This window comes from Lepidothrix coronata, unplaced genomic scaffold (assembly GCF_001604755.1).
Source record: "Lepidothrix coronata isolate B3197 unplaced genomic scaffold, Lepidothrix_coronata-1.0 Scaffold6, whole genome shotgun sequence".
NCBI classification, from domain to species: Eukaryota; Metazoa; Chordata; class Aves; order Passeriformes; family Pipridae; genus Lepidothrix; species Lepidothrix coronata.
The window spans coordinates 58,256-81,163 of record NW_016690186.1 but is presented as its reverse complement, the minus strand read 5'-3'; the positions used below and the strand labels follow the sequence as shown (position 1 = coordinate 81,163).

The 22,908-nt window shown below is 37.2% G+C and overlaps 1 protein-coding gene across 6 annotated transcripts in view; it reads right to left on the bottom strand.

Moving 5' to 3' along the window:
• Positions 1–82: 82 nt before the first annotated feature.
• The window catches only part of LOC108505190 (kinesin-like protein KIF20A), a 25,294-nt gene continuing 2,468 nt past the window's right edge, over positions 83–22,908 (bottom strand). For 4 of the 6 annotated variants that reach the window (XM_017830961.1, XM_017830950.1, XM_017830935.1 and 1 more), the window contains 16 exons: positions 20,254–20,373; positions 19,241–19,379; positions 18,970–19,154; positions 15,470–15,566; positions 14,807–15,001; positions 14,601–14,712; positions 13,065–13,136; positions 10,958–11,104; positions 10,168–10,333; positions 8,311–8,481; positions 7,491–7,630; positions 5,865–6,030; positions 4,101–4,218; positions 3,951–4,018; positions 2,198–2,317; positions 83–993 (listed from right to left, as the gene is read on the bottom strand). In XM_017830961.1, coding sequence (XP_017686450.1) covers positions 718–993; positions 2,198–2,317; positions 3,951–4,018; positions 4,101–4,218; positions 5,865–6,030; positions 7,491–7,630; positions 8,311–8,481; positions 10,168–10,333; positions 10,958–11,104; positions 13,065–13,136; positions 14,601–14,712; positions 14,807–15,001; positions 15,470–15,566; positions 18,970–19,154; positions 19,241–19,379; positions 20,254–20,373 — 2,292 coding nt within the window. In that variant the 3' untranslated portion in view covers positions 83–717. Of the gene's footprint in view, positions 994–2,197; positions 2,318–3,936; positions 4,019–4,100; positions 4,219–5,864; positions 6,031–7,490; positions 7,631–8,310; positions 8,482–10,167; positions 10,334–10,957; positions 11,105–13,064; positions 13,137–14,600; positions 14,713–14,806; positions 15,002–15,469; positions 15,567–18,969; positions 19,155–19,240; positions 19,380–20,253; positions 20,374–22,908 lie in introns of those variants that run through there. The other 2 variants (XM_017830942.1, XM_017830981.1) reach the window with 2 other exon arrangements.

Here is a 22,908-nt window from a genome sequence, read left to right as displayed (position 1 = left end):
CTATATCAATCACTATGATCATTTGGCCTCTAATTTTATTATCTTTCTTTATCTTGATTTTACTGCTTTATAAAATGAACAGCAACTTAATTTAGCAATAGAAAATTTTATTAAGTAGATTTTTCAAAGTTTATTGTAGATTCTTAGTGGAAATTCAAATTATATTAAAACAAGTTTCTTTACAAAGCCAAGTTAGCTGAAAAATAGCAAGGAGCCAGATAAGGTCTCATCTTATTGCCTCTTTTATCAGTTTGCTTAGTTTGGTCCCAGAAAGGCAATCTCCAGGTCAAAACCAGAATATTAACTGAAGAATCAAGCTATTTTAGCTACTTGAGGTTAAGTTTATGAGCCATCTGATTTCTACAAATCAACAATGAAATAAAATAATTTAAAAACATAATTAGCAGCAGATTAGAATCATCCCACTTTGCATGAAGCACACATTTATCAGTATAGAAGACCATGATAGCAGTTACTCAAGAATTAAAATATATATTTGTCAAATCACACCCCTATATCAACAGTAAAAGCACAGGTTTAGACCTAAACTTACATAGCTCTAAATTCAAACCCAACTCAATTGAAAAAGTTCTGTATCAAACATTTTGCTGTCAGTTAACATGACAGTGAAGGTGGTAGCTAAGAGTGAGAAAGAGCTATCAGCAGTTTAATACTGATAAAGAAGCCCAGAAATTGTACACTTTGATTTATCGAATATTATTCTTTTGCTTTATGAGGCAACAGTACTTTCTTTCTTGAATAGGGTGAAGCCTCTTCATCCTTCCCCAAGCCTTTACCAAGAGGTGTACAAGCAGTGGTTGCTACTGGGGATTTCAGGCTGGCCAGCAAACCTCTCCTGGGTTTCTGTTGTTTTGGCTTCTCTACAAAGAAATGTTTTTTCCGTTCTTCAAGTTCTTTTTGCAGGGAAGACACTGTTTCTTCAAGTTCGAAAACACATTTAGCCCAGATCTGAAGACTACTTATTTCTTGATCCTATGAGGATAAGGCTGCGTTAGGTAAGTGAACACTCCAAGGTCTTTCTAATGTAGTTAATTTTCTGGTTCAGATTATTCTACTGTACCCATGAACACCCTTTATTACTATGCCAAATGGCTATTCAGTACCCACTTCCTCCAAATCACATTAAAGTAATTAAAAAACCAGCAAACTATAGGGCTGCCAAATCTAGAGACAAAGTCTGACTAAAAAGCTGATGCTAAAATGCTTAGCCACACTTTGCAAAGAATTCATGTTGTTCTAGGAACCAAATAAAGGTGGCTTTCCTGTCTTGCAATATCTGAAAGCAAAATTGGTCAAATCAAAACTCTTATCATGTCATAAATCTGCTAACCAGGACTGAATAAGTGCTTTGAGTGGGCAAAATACAGAGTATTAAATATGCTCTCTAATCTTTGTAGATAACAAAAAGTCACCTTCTTATTAAGAATGAACAGGAAGATGACTTCCAATTAAGAAGGTCAAGTCAAATAATTTTCAGTCTCAGACTAAAAAGTATGCAGAAAGTAATTTAATGCTCAAAGAAAATCATCACTAATGAGTATTATAGCCACCTTGCTTCACTTGCAGATTACAAGTGAGTCATAGACTAAAAATGTCAAGAGTTCAAAATTTTCATTTTTTTTTTTTCTAGGAATCTAGTTGATATCTGAGGTCAGATGCTGTAAACTTTAGGAAGTCCCTGCTTTTGAAGGAAAGATTTCTATTTCTGTATTAAACAGTTTACCTGCCCATATCTCTTATTCTCTTATCCAGCTTGGCCACTCCGGCAGGACTGTCAGTGTAGCTTTAAAGCCATAAATACTTAGGCCTCATTGCACTAACATTTGTGCACTGACACCTTGCTTGCCTGAGCAACACACTTCATGACTAGAATTCTAAGTAGTATTTTCTTTGCTTGACAATAATTTGTGGCATCTTTAGATTAGCAAGATTTGTCAGCAGAGAGTTACCCTCTTGATCAAGTCTATGCCTTAAGCTGAAAATTGAGTCAAAAAAGATTCAAAGTCAAGGAGTGAAAACACAAGGGCTTCGAATTCACGATTCAGGAAGTTAGGAGCAGAAAGAAGTGCTAACATCAAAACAAATTGCTAATCTGAAATGTATAAAGATGCAAAAGCATCCAGTACAACTATAGATACAAGCCATATTAAAGTTGCTTTTAAAATTGTTGACAAACCTTGAGCATGATTGTGTGTTTCAGTTGACTGTTTTCTTCTGCCATTTTTCTGTAGCCTTCATTAGCTTCTAGCAGGGTTTCATTTAGTTTCTGTATTTTAAACTTCAAAGACTTTATAAGCTGAAAATAAAGCCCATACATGCTGAAGTTCATGACAGCATGTTTTACATTAATTTTGTTTATGACTAGAACAGTGCAAACTGCAAGATCAAAACAACAAAGATGAAGTCTGCTTCTCTCAACCTCTAACGTCCCAACTCATCGTTTTGGGTGATAAAATACAGTTGGAGCATTCAAAGGCTATTGTGCTGAAGCTACTAGATTTCCATAGACTTGTCAATCACAGAACAGCAGCACAGACTAAGCTACTTCTGTAACAGCCTGCTCCAGGTCAGTAAGGGTATTTAAAAGAACATTTTTGTCTCATTAACACCATTCATATAAAGAATTGGATCACAGTTACCACAGAAGACCTCACCTTTCCGATGGAAATATTAATGGACTAAGTCCCAAGAGGCAAAAGAAACTCTTAAGCAGAAACATTAATATTATAATTAATTTACTTCTACAAGGTTGGAAGGAAAATATATAGACTGCTAAAAAACCCCACACCCTTTGCCCACATTTAATGGCTGAATGGGAAGAAAAAAGTGGTGAATTACTCATCACACATGCACTGATATGTGAGGCAAAGCAGCAGAAGGGCACTGATGGAACCACCTGTTTTGAACTGTTGTCACATCAGTTACTGCCAGGCAATCTCACCACTCTAACACTTTGTAGCCACATGAAACAACCAATAACTGTATACCCATGTCAAGTGTAAAAGCCAAACTTTCACCGCAATTTGAAAAATAACATAGGAAAATCATGTAGAGAGCTACACCTTCATCAAGAATAGGAGTAGAAAACGAATGCCAGGGCCATTACATGAGACATTAAAATTGGTAAGGCCAAACTTATTTTTGGAGTACTCTTTCTCAAGAGAAAGGGATTTAAGTTCACTTTCCATTTACATGTTTTATTAGACTCAGTTGGAAACTATTTCTTCAGTCCCTACTCTTATTTGTTATTAGTGAAAGGAGCAAGGCTTGTCTCTCCCCTTCTTCCCACCCTCTTTAAACATGGAAAACTAACTGTAGCCTTACAAGAAGATCACTCAAGGTATACATTAAAAATGCATACCTAAAAAAAAAAAAAGTAATGTTTTCCATAACAGAGCCTGAAGCTCATAATTCCCACCTCTATATGCTATTCAAGAACACAGGGATCTTGTTTGAAGAACAGAGGCATTACTCTTCACTTAAGTTTAAGGGGATAGTGGAGTTTAGTACTTCCAGAAAGGACTAATTTAAGGCACTGTTTTGGCTCTAGATCAAAACTATTACCAGATTCTGTAACTGTTCCCCTGTGCAGGAGCAGGCAGCATTTCAGGAAGGAAAACACTGAGGCCATGGCAGCAGTGTTTACAATAAATTCCAACACAAGGCTACATAATTCCTCACTTCCAACTTACTCCATGTTCACAATACTTGTTACAGTAGTAGATTCCTTTACAAACTGAAGTCAAGTCAGAACACAGACAAGCTCTGGCAAAAGTCATCCACAATTGGGCAAGGGCTTTCTTGTAAACTTGATGCCCATTTGCAGGAATCTTCATGCTTTTGTCTACAGTGCAGATTTTTAAGCATTGAACCATGACAGAGCTTACAACTGTTATCCTCAAATTTGTTACATACTAAGCAAGAGCTACCTCGTCCTTCTCTTCGCATTGTTTCTGTAATCCTTCATTGGCTCTCTTCATTGTCCTGTCCATAAGATCTATAGGCAAAAGAGAAGTTTCCTTGTTTATATTCATTACCAAAACTAAATTGAACTTTGAATACCCAGATTAGATTCCTACCTCGTTCCATGTTATTTTCAGTAGTCAGAACATCTGAGTTCAGACTACCCAGAGCCAATAGCTTCCCTGACTGTTCATCAAGTTGCCTTTCCAATTGCAGTATTTTCCTCTCTCTATCCTGAAAAAATAAGGGCATATGGTAGAATTTGTCTATATTTCTACTTGATCTGATGCACTACTGCACATCCTTCAATTACATCACACGTATATATAATTTTAAATAATTTCACAGGTAGAAGGTGCAATGGTTATGGTTAGGAAACCACAGTAAAGAATAACACTCAGATCAAAAGACCTTCTAGGAAGAAGTTACTTTACACAGGAGTCAACTCTTCCAGTCTGAAGATTTCCAAACTGTGCTAGAAGTAATCATATGGCAGAAAGGAAACTTTAGTGCATCTGTGTTAAATACTGTTGCCAATTAGTTTGCTAAATAAGGAAGAACATACTTCAGAGAACTACATTTTAATCTCAATCTCTTTTTCAGTACCTGTCAGATTGCTAGGATGGTATCTCAGAGTGAGAAATTAAACAAGTGCCACCCTAAAGAAAAGTTATTCATCTGATTCTGGTTCTCTGAAGCTGCCTGCTCAGATTTCACGTTATGCTCTCCTATGTGAACTAACACTTTTACATCTTAGGGATTTCATTAGTTTCTTATCTGACTTGCTACTAAATCCATCTTGTTCTTTGAATCTTCCCTCATGCAGCCTTTTGGCCACTGTAAGATGCAGATATAAATACAGAGAGCACCACTGAACTATTGAACTCTGCTCCGCCACCCCAACATATAGGTAGCATTTAAGTGAACATAAGAACAGTCTAAGTGAGGTAAAAAAGACAAATGTGAAGGAGCTAGAAAAAGAGATGCCATTACATAATACAGTGTTGCTTGTCAGCACCCGAATGGAAAGCAGTAAAAGCAGAAGTGTTTTTATATCACAGTCTACAACAGAAACCCAGTTCTCTCATGTCTGAAAGGAATCTGCCTACTCATGGAATGCAATGTCTTACCAGTTCCAGAACAGGAGACTGCAGTGAGAAAGCCCCTCTGGTGTACACCACAGTTCTATTCTTCCACTACATATCTTCTGAAAAGAGCGAGACCCACAGGTCTCATCTGCTGCCTGGATACACTTAACCATCTATGCAGAGGTTAGAAAACTGAGTTGCTCATGGCTAACGTGGCTGAGTTGCAAAAGGAACAACAACTTACTGATGCCAACTCTGAGCATTTCTACATTTAAATACATCCAGGAGATTCAGTTCTCTCCTGCACAAAGTTTGATTTCTGATTAGTTTGTCCCACAATCCTCCCCCTGTCACCTTCAGAGAAGAGATCCATTATAATTAAAATAGCTACCCTGTACCAAATTCCCCACTGCCCTTTCAGACTAGCATTTTACTCTACACCCAAAGATCTCCAGAAAGCCAGACTGCTGTATACACCATTCCTCTAGGTGATCCAATCATTGCACTGCAGAGATAAAGATGACTTGGATTTAATTGAACTGTGGCCTCAAAGTTCAGGAAGTTCAGATATGCACTAGGTAGTGCACTAGATATGCACTAGATAGTGTCAGACAGACGACATCTGTATCCTTATGGTTAGCGCTGAACACCAGAAGAGCAAGGTTGAACAACTGCTAGTTGTTTTGACTGCTCAGTGTTATATTTAGAAATTCAGAATGATTCTGTTACAGAAAAGCAAAATTTACAGTTAAAAGCCTAGTACATGTTTTTTTAGTGGCAGTCAAGTCATACCTCAACTTTCTCTTGTTCAGCTAGAAATTCTTCTACGGGAACATAATGCTCTTCAATTTGTTCCATTGCACACATATATGCGTGTTTCTTAATGGCCTCTTTATACATTTCAAATTTGCTCTCCAGTTTTTCTTCATAACTGTCTTTCATATCTTCCAAGCGGTTGCTGAGGAGAACATATTAGTTTTATTTAATATTTTTGCATTCCAGCTATTATATTTGGCTACCTGTATTCAACTGGCAATATCAAAGTTATTTGTGTAATCGTAAATAGTGAAGTTAGGAGATCAAGAAGTATTATTCTCCTTTTTAATCTCAATGATCCTACGGACTTGCCCCAAAGCATAACTTCTACTTGGCATATACCAAAAAAAGTGCTATAGAAGAACATATATTTAATGTCTGTCAAACAAAAAGTTTTATAAAAAAAATAAATCTACCAACATAGAGCAATAGAAATGATTACGCCCATTTAGACGTGATATTTGAAGCATATTTCTAGGGGGTATCTTTCACTTTGGGTTTCAGATGTGGTTTTCTTTTCCATTAAAGACAAAAGCCAAATTCATTTTCATAGAATCACAGAATGGCCTGGATTGGAACTGACCTTAAGTTCTAACCTCCCTGTGATGGGCAGTGACACCTCTCACTAGACCAAGTTGCTCAGAGCTCCATCCAACCTGTCCTTAAACACTTTCAGGAATGGGGCATCCACAGCTTCTCTGGGCAACCTGGTCCAGTGCCTCACCAGCCTCACAGTAAAGAATTTTTTCCTAATATCTAAATTAAACCTGCACTCTTTCAGTTTGAATCCACTCCCCCTTGTCCTGTCACTACATGCTCTTGTGAAAAGTCCCTCTCCATCTATTATTTCAATACATTACACATTACTCCTGCCACAATTTAAAAACATGCCCCATCAGTGACACAGAACATCACCTCAGAGGAAAAACATCAATGCTGTTTCATGTGTTTGGCCAAAGGCAACCAAACAATTCTGAAGTCAGTGCAGGTGTTAAACCATAGTGTGCTCAGCTGACAACTTGGTGTTATTCTCTGTTAACAACTCAAACAGCAGGAAACTGATTTAAAGAAGAGTTAAGAGGAAGTGAATTCAGTTTGAGCAATCTGGACACACTTATGAAAAATCCCCAAGTTAGTAGCATCAGTGTAGGCAGGCATGTAATTTATAAGATAGTAAACTAACAGTGGCTCGTAAGTCACACAGAAGAGCTCACAAGAGAGATACAATTCAAGCTACCTTAAGCACATGCATGCATGTGTATGTTCTGGCACAATCATAAGCCTCAGTGGGGTACCTGTAAAAATCTTGCACATCTGCTAAATAGTAATAACATGTCAGGACAAGCTCCAGTAATTACAAATGAAACAGAGAAAAGTTCAACAGAACACAGCATTACTTTTTCATTGTACATGGGAAGAGTCTGATCTGTACAAGTTTAATATTCTTTCTCCCCTTTCCATCAGAGATTTTGAAACTGTCCAGCCCTAACTTCTCTAAGTAACATGAGTATGCATATACATATATATGTATATACGTAAATATGGATGCATTTACATATGTGGAATCCTTTCAGTCTCAGAGAAGACTGAAACATGACTTGCCTCCAGGCGTCTTCTGTTTCCAACAGCTGTTGAAACATTGCTTCTGCCATCTCTTTACGTATCTTCACCTCCAGAAGGAGCTTACTTTGCCTTTCTGCAACTAGCTTCTCCTTTAAGTTCTCTGTAGTTTTCAAGAGGTCCTAAATTTAACATAATTCAGTTCAGAAAACAAGCTAGAAACACATATTGATATGCATGTCAAACAAAATATTCATACAGGCCACAGAGGGTATGTTTACAAGTGTGTGTTTTCAAGGTGACTGCACCAAAGGTTAAGTATTTTCAAACATGAATTTCTACTGCAAAGACAACCTTTGTCCTTCTTCATGGTTTCTGCTATCAAAAGCTTCACTGCTGTTTTGGCATTTAAGTACTAATTTCTACAACGGTTTAGCATAAAGCCTACTTGAGTTTTACAGTTTATTACTATTAGATTGTGTTGCTTTGCTTTTAAAGTGTTGCATCTTAACTCATTCCTGTTGTCTCCAAGAAAGCACAAGCAACTAAATAATGTTATTTTAAACATATATGCTGCTTCCTTACTCTTCTCGTTGAGCAATCGGTCGAATTCCAAATTTAGCACTTGATCTAACTAGAAAGCCACAGGCATCCTTCCACAACTACACTGAACTAGGCCACTTTGAAGTCTAGGTCTGTCTGACATTAAGCATAGGCTTAAACTTCCCATTTGATGCAGCTCCCAGTACAAATCCTATGGTGAAAGACTATATTAGATAATTATCTAATATAGATTATATTAGATATTATAACTAATAGCATTTGCTTTCTTGGGTTTAGTTTTAAGTAGATGTATATCTACCTCATGACTCAGAATGGTGATGTCCACTTCCTCTTCTGCAGAGGTTTCAGTACTGTCAGGAAAGTCATCTACAGATGTGTTAGCATCAAAGTGCATGATAGGTTTGCCATCACCTCCAACGAGCTTGGGTGAAAAATAACCAAAACTTTTGGGTAGGATTGTCTGGATAACCTGGAAAATCCAGAATTGATTTATCAATGCTGTCGGTATTGCAGAATACCAGGAAGAAGTGGCACGAGTGCATTGTTGTATTTACACAATATTTAACGATTACAAGAACATTAATGAATTTTTATATGTCTTTTAACAGAAAAAAAAAATCAATATGAATGTAAGACTTTAATACTCAAAAAAAAAAAGAAAAATGGAAAGATCATCTACCAGTAAACTTAGTATGCTTGTCTAGAAAGGCAGTTTCACTCTAAAATAAAAGGGGTTTAGTATAGTTTCCTGCAAAGGTAATGAAAAGCAGCAAATCCGTAAAACATTTGCTCCTTCCTGAAATACCATGACCAGAATTCAGCAACTCATGGTAGTTACATAAAGATTTTAACCATCTATGTTGTAGGACAACATACCAGAGAAGTTTGTCTCTACAGTGCACACTCATGATGAAAGTTGCAGGTGAAGAAAATTAGAAAAATCATCCTCTCTGAGATCATATTAGACATGGTATTACAGACTTGTAACATTTCAGAACTTGTAACATGGATTAGAACATGTCTAATCCATGGCCCCAGACTAGAAAATTATTATTTCTGTCATGAAATACAGCATAGCCCACTATCGATAGAGGCCCACTCCCTGCAAACAGCAGCTTCCAGGGAACTTGAATGAAATTAAGGCCAAACATCAACACCAAGTCCTGAATTTAATGGGAGATTGACAAACAGGTAGCAGAAAAAAAGAGGGCAGGCAAGTCAAGAGGACAAGGATATCATGAGGTTAAGCAGGAAAAAAATGGAATATAAACCCAACTAGAATTAAATCTGGCTCCTGTCATGAAAGACAACAAAAAATGTTTTTTACAAACACATCAGCAATAAAAGGAGGGCTAAGAATAATCACCATCCTTTATTGGATGCAGACGGAAATATATAGTGACAAAGGACGACGAAAAGAGGCTGAGGTACTTAATGGCTTCTTTGCCTCAGTGTTTAATAGTTGTCCTCTGGGTACTCAGCCCTCTGAGCTGGAAGACAGAGACAGGGAGCAGAATGAAGCCCCCATAAACCAGGAGGAAATAGTCAGTGACCTGCTACAACACTTATACACATGCAAGTCTGTGGGGCCAGATGGGATCCACCCAAGGGTACCCAGGGACCTGGAGGAAGGGCTTGTTAAGCTGCTTTGTTATTAATTACTTGCACTTAGCTAAACAGGAGAAATGCAAGTGCAAAAGATCTCAGGCAGCAGATCAGAAAGCAGTTACTCCTTTTACTACCAACTGTCCAAGAAGTTGTGAATAACTCATCTTGTGCAACAGATGTTTAACTGCACACAGGTTAAATAATTCATCAAAAGTTTGAACTGAAAGCTTGAATCTGTTCAGATATATGGTATAATCAGTCATATCTGAAAGTGCCCTGACTACTTTTTTTTTTTTTAAACACAGAACATGTGTGGTATAAAACTGAACAGCCAGCCAGCTACAGTTACTTTAATTTCTTACCACCAAAATAGTTTCGAGGATAGGCAAGACTACTAGAAGCCTTTTAGAGGGAAGTCACATGCAGAAGAATTAATATGATGCATCAGAAGTCAGAATCACACTCAAATCCATACAACCTGATCATTTCACAAATCAATAGTGATTAAAAAAATGCAGAATAGCAGAGAAAGTAGATGCACTCTTACCTGTCTGGCTATAGCTGAAAATTTCATTACATGTAATGTTTCATCATATGTGGAAGCATGCTGATTGATGTTTACAATCATACAAGCTTTGCCTTTCCCACAAAAAAATGGCTGAAACAGACGAGTCAGTTTGCTTTCTCTGAATGGAATATAGCTTGGCTTCATCCTCATGGAGAAAAAAAAAACAAATAAAATTGTGAAACGAAATTTTTAAAACTGTGGGATATTGTAGCTTACCTCAATTCTGTTTCTCTCTTTCAGGAAAGAGATCCTGTAGCATGCTCATATTTAAGCCTAAACTATTTCACATCAAAGAGCAAGGTCTTTGCTGGATCTCATAAGCTCTCCAACAAGCTGAACTATTTAAAAGTAATCTAGTGTCTGCATTGCAGTTCTCTAGTGTTACAAAGCAGATAGTGGAACAAGTCAAAAGCTAAATACAGGACATGTGTCAGCTGCCTGATGAATCTACCTGTATAAGTTGGAGGTGGAAGGGAAGAGGACAAAATGAGAGTTCTGTACACAAAGTACATTGTTTATACGCACAAACACACACACAAAAAAAATCATAGTCGTTTTCTGCAAATTGCCTTTTTTAGTTTTCCACAAACAACAGTTTTAGGGAAAGAATGTTCTTTTCAGGTATTCCAGTGACATCTGTAATAAAAAAGGCTTACAAAATTTTCTAGATTTCTATTTTTCTGACTCTGCAAACTACTTGCAGAAACATAAAGGGATACTTAGGGTTTCAACCTAAAACTTGGCATGTTGTAAACAACTTGACACTTACTTTGGATTTTGATTTTGCTTCAATGCTGCAATGCATTTTCCAAGGATATGAAGAGAATTGTTAATATTTCCTGCTTCTTTTAGTCTGTCTCCAAAGACATGTGTTTTATTACACCTCTCTGATCCAGCCAAGTCACAGAAAGACAACCTGCACAAAAGTTATTCAGAACACGCATATGAACTTATTTCTAAGTAGTGTGAAAATAGAACATCACAATTTCTTATTTTTTAGTGTGTCTGAAGCACAAATGAGTGATTTTTTTCAGCCTGCCTAGATCACAGAATTAGTTGTACTTCAATGTCGAGCTGTTGTCCAGAAGGCACTACACATGGCATTCAGCACTAACTTATCTATCTTCCCATTGTATATAAAGATCCTTAAACAAAATTGCTGATCCTAAGGATAGTCCACTAAGCACAAAGTAGTCTGCTTGTAGCATTCATCTAAAACTTCGTAGGCATTCTAACACAGAATTCAGTTTAGAAGCCCCTATTTTGTTGTAATTCTAAAGTAAGTACTCTCAGACAGGTTGAGATGAATTTCTGAAACAGTTTTGCACAGTGAGGCTCTTTGGCAGTCACCTTAACCAATTCAAGTGCTGAGAGGACTGCAGGATAGTAGTGAGCTTCAGTGCACTGCAGTCTGCCTGTTTTGGATACAGAACCACCTGTTCCCTTTTGCAAACAGGCCAGAAGTCCTTCCCAGCTCACCTTAGAGCTGGTTTGCTTGGCTATAGCAATGTGTGCTACTAAATTCAGACCACTGAACTGTCTCTGATAGCCAAGGAATTTAATCAATTTTACTTCATATTAGGACAGTCCTTGAAATACAGGAAGCTCTGGAAGTTGGATAATTTATGTGACCAAACCATTACTCATTTATCCATAAATCTATTTAAATAAAATAATGCCTTTGTAAAGACCATAACCTTTCACACAGCTGAAGTGAGTTCTATATATATTATTAAGGCACATATCTCAACTGTGTGAAAGGGTATGGTCTTATGTTCTTTATCTGTTTCAGTACAAGATGAAAAGATTTTTTCTTCCTTAAGCAATATACAAACTCTGTCATTCACCTAACAGCTGCTACAAGCTTTGCCAGGGTAATACAGCAAAAAGCACAGATGCAGTCATTTTCTCAAGTTATCTTTTCTTAAGAGTATTTATCACTGTAGCATCTGACATTAGAAGGTGTTAACTCACAGTGAGGTATATTTATTACCATCTCTGCTTAGCAGAGAAAAAGAGAGAAATCAGTAGGATCTAGGACTGAACATTCTGGTACAGGTTGTCTTCATGTTTCCATATAAAGTTAAATGGACAATTAATCAGAAGGAAAAAAAAACCACCACCCAAAAAAAGCTCTCTTAATGGCTTCAAGACAAAAGATTAGTCTGCTTCCTCTAAATCACAAAAAAAACAGACTTAAGCATAAGGACTTAACGCTGCTCTCAGTGTGCACCTACATAGGCATTTTAGATTAGGAGAACAGTTTAAGCAAATCACTTGATGATTCCCCTCCTACTGTAGAGTGGGCCATGGAGCAGTCTCAGAGCATGTCACCTGCATTCTTTTTGGATGATAGACTTTAATTTGAATTCTAGGAACACATCAAATATGTTGCCACAAACGTTCAACTGATAAACTCTAATCTGCTCCCAAAGTAGAAAGATTTATATACTGGCATAGTTTGCACCTTGGGTCTTCAGCACTAACTGCTGCACCCCAGCTTTAGAGATCAGCTTTTATCAGCCAGCCACCTGAATTCTGCTTACCAGAACATATAGTGGTGTGTTATATGGTACTACTCTGTCACCACCTCCCCATTATGTAAGACAATATCCATATTTCCCTCAATTTATGTGCTACTGACAGTTTTAACAGGTTACCTCCAGCCAAACCTTAACAGATTAAGAGACAGGAAGACACTTCTACACCTGTCCCTTTTGGGCTTCCAGTCAGTTTTATATGGCCAGTCCTGATTTCTGTCTCAGCTCTCAGAGAATTTATTTATTAACAGAAAGTTCACCAGTTTACCATGCTTACACCTTATCAACTTTTCCAAAATATTCACATTCTGGTAATCATGTGAAGCATTCACTTACTCTGAAACTCCAAGAACACGCGGCTGTTGCTCGTCAGTTAGCTTTAGCAGCCTGATGGAAAATATACTGTGACTGGAATGGAACAAAGTCCTTTTAATAATCACAGTGATGAAAATTAAGCAGTCACTGAAGCAAAGTAAAATTTGTGTGCTACAGAAAGCTCAGTGCTCAAGAAAGAGCAAGAATTAATTCATTACTTTACATTAGTTACTTCTGCAATGCATTCATTCAGTAGCAAAAAGCAGCAACAAAAGCTGTATTTTGTGACTTTCTATTTCTTTACATACAGGAAAAGGAAAAATATCACATGAAGCCTACAAACTGTCTTGGAGAAAAAACAAGCCATTTCACTTAAGTCTGCTCTTCAAAAGAAGAGTACTCAGGTAGCCACTTTGTATAGAAATTTTAGGCAGTATCTAAACTCGGTATATCTGAGGAATCAACTTAGAAATAAATGGTGGAGGGAAGGGACTAAGTTAAAGTTAAACAGTTCTATAATTTTGCCTACTTCAATATGCACAGTTATTTCTTCAGTTTTGAAATAATTCTGTTTTCTAGAAAGGTTGAATTTGTAACACTCGAAATGCAGTTACTCTCGTTTTGTCATCAAGCTAGAGAAGCAGTGGACATGCTGTCTGAAACCAAACAGAAAAGTCACAGAAGCAGAAGTGCCCTGTTCCCAGTTTATCTGATAAGTCAGGAAACACAAAAGACAAACTTCTCCAGTATATGCCTAAAGCAGCAGGCATTCTAAACACAAAACTCTTTCAGAAAAGCATGAAATTTAACAGCAACTGTCTTTGGCTAATACAGAATAATATAACTCTTGCTTTTTAGCCAAAAAAAAAAGCAGGCTTACTAACACTATGATTATATAAGCTAAAAATACAAGATGGCCCTTCCACATTTAAAGGACAAATTAGTAAGAGGTCATTAAAATCAAGAAAGGCAACATTTTCAATAGAAATTATTCCACCTTCTCTATTTTCTCCCATTCCATCAAAAGCCAGGTTCTCCCTGGTCCCTATCCAGAGCTGGGTAAAAGCTAGGAGTTCAATTCTTAAGGTAGCAAGTAAGCTCATCCTGAACACAGCAATCTAAAAGCATCTAGATAATCTAGCAGCACTGCAAGATACTGCATGACTTGCTCCTTCCTACATTGACAGGCTCAAGGTTTACAAGAATTCTACTGTCAGTAATGAAGAATTAATCAGCTTTTCCTTCAACATCCTCACACAGTCATTCTCACTCAGCACCCATTAGCATTTGCCAAGATGTATAGCCCTGTTGGCACTCAAAAATTAGCGTGATTTGATATTTTTGGTTGTACAAAGATACGAATAGCAACCCAAGTCCAGCTATTAATAAAGTCATAGAGTATCTCCTAGTTTTCTTTCAGAGAGAATTTCATAACAAAACTATAATAGTCAAGGAAAGTATTAAACTACTATTGGAGGGTGGTTCATTTCAAACATATTCTAAAGTCCCCTCTTTCCCCTCCTCCTTTAGAATATGCTTATAATTAGAGGAACAAACCTTCTACTTGATTGCTCATTCATTCTAGTACAAGCAAAGCTTCGGTTCTTGTTTCCTATTTTTAGTAGTTTGCAGGCTTCTTCAGTACTTTGAACATTAATCCACTTTAAATCTGTGGAAAAAAAAAAAAAGAGACCTTTTACATACACTTCTAATCATTGGAGAAATTCTGTGAAACTGCCTAGGTCATAAAACAGCATTATTACCTTTAATATAAGAATTTCCTTCTTGATCCTCACAAATTCTTAAAACTCTGCGCCTTTGAGACTTCGTAGATAACACATTTAATAGATCATACACATATTCATTATAAATTTCACAAAAAGAAATCCAGACAGATGCCTGTGTTCTTTGGTGCATATTAGTCCTATGAATGTCAAGTGGAACAAAGTTCTTCTCTGCTAACCCAAAACAGAAAACAGTTCAAAGACCATCCATTAATAAATCTTCATTCAGTATATAGAACCTTCTAAGAGGAGAAGGCTTGGATACACCTGTGTTACACAATTAGATAAACAGTACTGTGTAACTTAGACTTTAACCAAGAATGTTCAAACTTCTCAGCAGTTATCTGTACCCAGAATATGCCCAAGTTCTAAGCTATTGCCCCCACTTTACCACATGCTTCCAGCAGTTTATACATTATCTTTGCAGAACTAAGTCTGCTTCTTCCCCAAAAGGACCAAAACTATTGAAATATTTTGACAGTTGCTTCTTCTTCAGAGCTGAGACATTAAAATTTGGTCAAAAAGTATATATATCTACTTTGTAGTATAATATAGAGATTGTTTTAATCCACCAATAGTTACCCTCTTATATTTCTTAGTTTCTATTATTTTTTCCCCCCACACAAAAGTTTTCCGCTTTACCTAGTGAATTAGAAGGATGACTGTTTGAAGTACAGCTGGAAGGCTCTGACTTCACATCACAGATATTTGTCATAGTATTTAAGATGTTCTCTGTCTCCTTGAGAAAATAAGAGACCATTATATCCACATGGACAGACTACAAGGACAGCAGAAGTTAAAAATTATAGTAATTCCATATTTAAGATTTAAATATTGAAGTAGTTTTAAGTGCTATACCACCCTTACTATGGCTTCAGGTGAAATATTTTTAACAACAATGAAGTATCATCAATAAACACTCTTTCCTTCACAAGAATTATTGCTCACTGCTACTTCCAGCAACCTGTTTTGGTGGCCAGTTGCTGCTAACATCAGAGACTTAACTTCACAGTCCTGAGAGAAACAAGATTCTGTCAGACTGCAGCAGCCCAGACTGCCTTTATGACCTACTGGACAAATCTGAACAGTGCTTCAGTCAACCAAAAGAACTGGAGAAGTAGGTTTCCCCTAGGAGTAATTGACAGGGTGGTAGACAATGGACAAACCAAAACAGAGATTACTAATTTGTCTGCTTGTTGCAAATCAGTGGCTTGTGCCAGGTCTGTGAAAGTAGGAGTCAAACTTACTTTAGGAGTGGAATAATAGCTTCATAAAGGACTTAAAGATCAGAAAAACCAACAGTCTAGGTTGGTTTAATTCAGACTGAATTAAAAGGCCATTAAAAATAGATAAAAGGATAGTTTCTTTAAGCACACACATTTGCTGAATTTCTTCACATGAGCAAAGTTATTTAGAACCTGCGCAGATTCACCAAAGCACAGGCTTCAAACTACCTCTGGAAAAAACTAGTGTATCAAAGTAGCAACTCCCACTATTTAGAGATTCCAACATCTTTACATACTACCTCCCTGTATTTTATAGCCCCACATAATTCAGGACATTCACTCTAATTTCCCAAAACGCACTACTGATAGAGGGTCATCCTACAGTAGAAGGGAACAGATTGAGAGAAGCAAACCTTTATGTCTTAGCTATTCAAATGCTGCACTAAGTTGGTTATGGATTGACTACTGACACCAGTGTTACCCACTTGGCATATCCAAACTAGATTTCTTACAAACAGAGAAGCATGAAGCCATACTGTCAGATCTTCCATTTTAAAAATAAATAGCATAAAATAAATTACAACAAAATCATACAAGTGATCATTTTGCAAAGATTGTACTGTCTGTATGGTTGTGTTTCTTGAGTAGTTAGAATTATAAGCACAGCATGGATTCTATTCATTGTTTGTGAAGTACAAAGCAGAACTCTAAAGCCATAAAGGGTATGGGACTGATACAGATGGTATCCCATCTATGCATGTCAAAAATGTAACAGTAGGAAACCCAGTAACCACAGTGCTTGTGTGCATGGTAAGATCTTTTAAAGGTATTGCAACAAAAGTGAGTGAATTAGCTACTCTGCTATACTGTTCTTCAAATCATAACACCAAATGCAGAAAAAAGTGTGAAAATGCCTGAAAACAAGTGGGAACAGGAACTGACATGGCTAACAACAGAAGATGACATTAATAGAAAATACAAGGACAGGTGGGAATAGGAACGCAAATGACTTTTAATCCAGTAAAAAACAGTATTTAATCCCATGAATGGAACCAAGAAAGGGAAGGAAAGAGAGGGTGCGAACCATGCTAAGCAAGAGCTTTTGCAACAGTACTGTATATGAAACACAAACAGTAGAACAGTAAGCACTGCAGTAACTCCAGGCAGTTAAAACAGAGAATGAAAGGAACAGCAAGCTCTTTCTGCATGACATGTAAACTGAGCCTGGGAAATGAGCCTACAGAAATCCATGTAAACTAAAACCAAGCCCACTAAACCATATCTCTTCTCAGATTACAAGCTTGAGTGAGCATCCAAACAGTGATGCTATTCATTCACAAACTATCAAGAAGCACAGCTTCAGAACTGGGGATTGCTGAGTTATCAACTATGAAGCATTGTACCACACAAACAAGGTCTTGCCACGTAATAGCTTCCTGATGCATTTTTACCTTTCCTTCCTGACAGTGGAGGGTTGCTTGCTTTTCACAGCAGGGCATCAGCATCTAGATCACCTACTGCAACATTCAGTAACTAAGCCATTAATAAGTCAGACTGATTTAACAGAAGGGAATATTTGTACAGAGTAATCTTCAAAATAAGATATTTGACTTCCTGTTCCAGACATTGAGCTCCTGCTCCTTCCTTTTTCCAAAGCTGTAGTTTCCATAAAGTTTTGAAAAATATTTACCTACTATCCTCCTGATCATCTCAATTTTTCTTTAAGATCCTCATCCCTGTACATGCACATACAGACACTTTCAAAATAAATATGCAATCTTTAGCATCTTTTAGGTTTTTTGTCCAAGATATTTCCTTAAGAGTTAACCAGACTCAGACTAAACAAAGTTTTGGTTTGCAGAGCTTAAATTAAGCAACAGAATTTAGAGCGGAACTTTACATATGAATTTGATTCATAGAAGGATATTCTTTCAGGGTTAACTGGAGTACTTTAACAATGTTAGTATTAAAGACCACAGAAAAAAGAAAATCCAGTCAGTCATTACTTCTATAATTCCCAGAATTCGTTCAGAGCTGCCTTGAACGTTAATCAGCTGAGCTTTCTGGGATTAAATTCACAAAATCACAGTTCAGGTTAAAAATGTTCTGAACAAAAGCAAACAAGCCAGACATCTTGTGACAAATTGCAACTGGGCTTAGAAGTGTAGAATAGCCACACGAGGATGCCCATTTTCTGGTGAGACTGGTTTCTTACACTGGAAACAGAAATTACTATATAATAACAACAGGAGGCTGCTACAATAAAGACTTCTCTATTCTACCTACAATCTTCAAAGACCAGAGTTAAAAGACAACATACTATCCCTTAAAGCAGACTGGAATCCTTTCAGGACATTCATTTTGTGGCATCTCACTTCACTTGCTGAATCAGAAACTTTTCTTATGAAGGTACATAAAACACAGGTTTATAAACTTTTTAATCTGCCTTAAGACTGTCTTCCACCAAAAGGGATTCTTCTTGCCATCATCTCTCCTGAGCTAGTAATGTCACTTGAATGACTGCACCAAGGTCCAACCTGGGAACCTGACCTACAAGAAAAATCACTTAACAGAAAGCAGGTTTTAGATAGGTCCTATAACTCTCAGACTTCTCAAGGGCAAGTGTCACCACAGTGTCAGAACTGTTCTTCTATAGAGGAAACTTTTCCTATAGAAATTCAGATTTGGCTTTGCAATGGTTTTTGGTTTGAACTGTGTGCTGCAGAAGTTCTTCCAGTCTACCCTGAGCTCCAAAAACAGCCAGTTCTCTTATACAAAGGTTCAATAAGTATCCATACTGTAGATTTATATAAATCTAAAGAATCAACAGTGGAATAGAGATTTTAAAAACTTCCTGTCTTACAGAACAGCTTTAGGGAGCTTCATTCAGTAACAAGGAAGTATTTGGTCACTGACCTCTTTCAGTGATGCAAGAATAGCAGTTTTTAAGGCTTCTTCTTGTTTAACTTGTGCATCTTCTAGTTTCTTAACATCATTGCTCAAATATGGTTTGAAGTTCATCTTCAGATAATGTCTTTCCTTTATGTGGTTAAAAATCACATCAAGTGAGCGAGGTAAAATACCAAGATCTTTTGAAGTCCCTTAAAAATATTAAAAGATTAAGTGTAGACATTCATATAAGCTTGGTTTTTATAGGTGTACTTTTCTACATGCAAATATTTTATACCTTGGATAGTGAATGTCTTGCCTGCATTTGTAACCCCATAAGTAAACACCAGTCCATTCACTCCATTAACATACGCTCTTACTATTTCTTTCATTGAGCTTTCAAAAAATTCACTCTGAGTAGTTTCTGGTCCAAAAACCTTGGAGAGAAGGGGAGAAAGGAAAAAAAAGAGTGACAAATGGCACAAAGAAGTTTAATAAATCAAAATATTGAGCGCTTATTAACAGTGACTAGTTTTTCAGAGCAAGCTGGGTAGGAGATACCAGCTTAGTTTTCTGTCTTGCCTGAACCTCTTCTGATTCAACGTTTTCTCTTGGGTTCTCACAGGATGCCTGCTTAATTCTGAGAGGCACTCAGCCTTGCACTCATTTTTGAATATTTTCCTACTCCTAAAATAAACTGCTCAGAATGCTAGTGAGCACATGCTGTGGATATTTTCAAGAGCTCTGCTGGTGATGTAAAGCTCCCTTCTCACTCAGCACCAGTTACCCACAATTGATGAGAAAAATCAGCATTACAACAGTCTAAATGATTCAATCCCTGGAGTTGTTTATCTTTTGATACGGTAAGAATAGGATTTCTTGCAGCAGGCAGAGTTAAGAAATTTACCTTCAGTATAGAAGGCTTAAATAGCCAGGCTGCTATTCTTTAAAAAGTAAGTTCATAAATACATGCTCACAAACTTAAGATTTCCTGTACCACTTCCCAGATGAGAGCATCTGCAGAAACAGCAGAGTAAGTTTGTGCCTACAAGAAGCTTCTGTAGCATCTAATCAAAGAAAACCACAGAACTGCCAAAGAAGCTTCCTTGTCTCATCTAATAGGCACCTCCACTGTAACACAGCTTTCTTGACAGCTTATTAGTAATTAACGAGTAGTCTTTTTTTAAAGGCAAGTACCACTACATGTAATTAAAAGAAGAAGAATTAAATTGCATGATATGGTACAAAATTCAGCTTTCATTACAGTGAAAAAAAAAAACAAAACCAAAAATTTGAAACAAGTTTGCCTACCTGAGAAAATGTGAACCTGTGCACAGCATGACCAATCCCTCTTTCACTGCTTTTCATTGCAGAAGACTCTTTGGGTGCATTAAGAATTACTGTCTGGGCATCTTCAATAGTTACACAACCCTAAAAAAAAAAACAAGACAAGGTAAACCAAAACACCACACAAAATTATTCAGGAACAAAGCTAGCTGAACAAAACAAAAAACAAACAACAAAGTCAACATCCCCCCCCAAAAAAAATCTCAAACAAACAGCCAAAAAGCCTATTGGCTTCACCTATTTACTAGACCTATAAAGAGTTGCCCAATTTGCATATATCATCTTGAGGCACATAACTACAAAGATATCCACTTCACATGAGAGCCAGAGTGTAGAAAAAGTTAAGGCGATCCTCTGGGGTTTTCTAAGAGGTAAAAACTTTTTCTAGTGTTTCTTCCAGCAACTTTTTTTTTTCTTGGAAAACACTTTCTAAAGGCTGGTATTTTTTGACAGTGACTTACACAAACAAAGCTATACCAAAATCTACTGGTTTTCCACATTAATCATTTTCAATGTGAAACAGACTATGAGCAGTATTAATAAAGCAAAATAAGTCTAAATCATTATCCTTTGATTGATAGATGGTCTTACCAGTAATGAAGGAAATTGAATTAGTTTCAAGTAATTTGATTGCCATTTCTCAATTAAATAAAGATGAAATACAATTAACCAGAACTCACTAACTAGATAAATGTAGGATGCAGTGTCAAAGGAAAATTTATTTTACACCAGACTGGCTACCAAAAATGCAAACTGAACTACCAGTATATCTTAACAATGTCTTGATGCATCAGCTGCAAGGATTGATTGTAGCTAAATCTGACGTTTATATTCAGACACTGGCCAGAGCAGTTAAGACTAATAATCCATACGTAGCATGTACATAGGAAGTACTGCTCTTCCTAGGAGCCTCAATCAACAAGTATGTTTATTAGCTGCTATAGACCTCATAGCTGTCTACAACTTGCTCATTGGGGAAGAGGGGCAGGCACTGATCTTTTCTCTCGGGTGGCCACTGACAGGACCTGAGGAAATGGCAGGAAGCTGTATCAAGGGAGGTTTAGGTTGGATATTACAAAAAGGTTCTTCTCTCAGAGGGTGGTTGTGCCTCCCAGGTTGTGCTCCCAGGGAAGTGGTCGCAGCACCAAGCCTGTCCGAGTTCAAGAAGCATTTGGACAGTGCTCTCAGGCACGTGGTGTGACTCTTGGGGTTGTTCTGTGCAGGGCCAGGAGCTGGATTTTGACGAGCCTTGTCAGTCCCTTCTAACTGAGAATATTCTGATTCTGAGAAGATCTAAGAAGCTGCTTTCTGAACTTTGACCAACCACTTGCTCACTGTGCCAGGCTCTAAACATAGTCTTTAACATTCTTTCCACACCACCGGGAACAGGAATGCAGGTCAGATGTACCAAACCCTAGGGAGCTACCAAATAATCCAATATCTGCAGCATGTGCCATCAGCTGCCACTGGCCTCATAGAAATTTGTGAATAGAGGCCTTGAAGTAGTCAGATCTGCAAATATGGGAGCCAGTTGGTAGCATGTCACTCTGCTTGTCACCTCCAGCTAATCCCACAGCTAAAGTGGCAGGAGCTAGGCCACTTCTGGCACTATGCACATTGTTTATATCCAAAAACCAAAACTTCCTGCTCTCCTGCAAGTGACTCTGGAGAATCACTGATTGTATCAAGAGTACAGCATTTCTTCCAGAGGTCTTAAGCTTTACTTGCAGAAATCGTTGTCGCTATAAGCAACAACAGATGAGTTAATCTGTTGATTGTCTCTTTTTAAAGCATCAGCCTGCAGCTATAAAAAAATAGGTTTTGGGTTCTACTTTTGTCTTTTCTTGCCACATATTTGGAACAAAGATGCTTTCCTGGAAATTATGCATGGCAGGAAGGAAAAAAAAAAGAGGTAAAAATGAAATTAATCTGATTGATTAAAGAGGTAGGAAGGGGGGATTACTTGATTGTTTTGTGGTTGTTTTTTTTTTTTTTCATTTGTCACCAAGCATTCTCCTCTTGGATTCAGGTGATAGTAAAGAAAATATAAAACACTGAAGATGTTGAAGATCTTTCAATCACTCCATTTTTGGACACTGAGAAAAAAAGTCTTAATCTCATGCAAAACAGGTTATACAGCTAATATGTTGGAAGTTCAACTATTTTAGCATGAACTACATGAAGACAAGAGCTTTAGAAAAATCTAGCACAAACTTCAATGATCACTTTTCCTCCCTGTTTCTAAGAATAAATAGTTTCTCTAATGGTCAGGAGGTCAGAAATGTCAAACTCCAAAGAGCAATGAGACAAACAACTCATAAAACAGTCTGATTTTGCAAATGAATTTACACTTAGAACCAGTTCAGACTGTGGAATTTACCATATTTGAAGCACGGGGGCAGTACACACTATTCAATAAGAGCTGCCTAAGGAAAGGTGAATGGAAGTTGAGGGCAGGGAGGGGGCTGGTGTGTGAGGATAATCCAAATAAAAACAATACAAAGGGTTCCAGCTCTTGTAGATCAAATGCAAGAATGCATTTTTTAAAACCAATTTAAAAAAACATAGATCAGAACTAATATTAAATCCTTTGAACAAGTCAGGAACTAGAGGTCTATC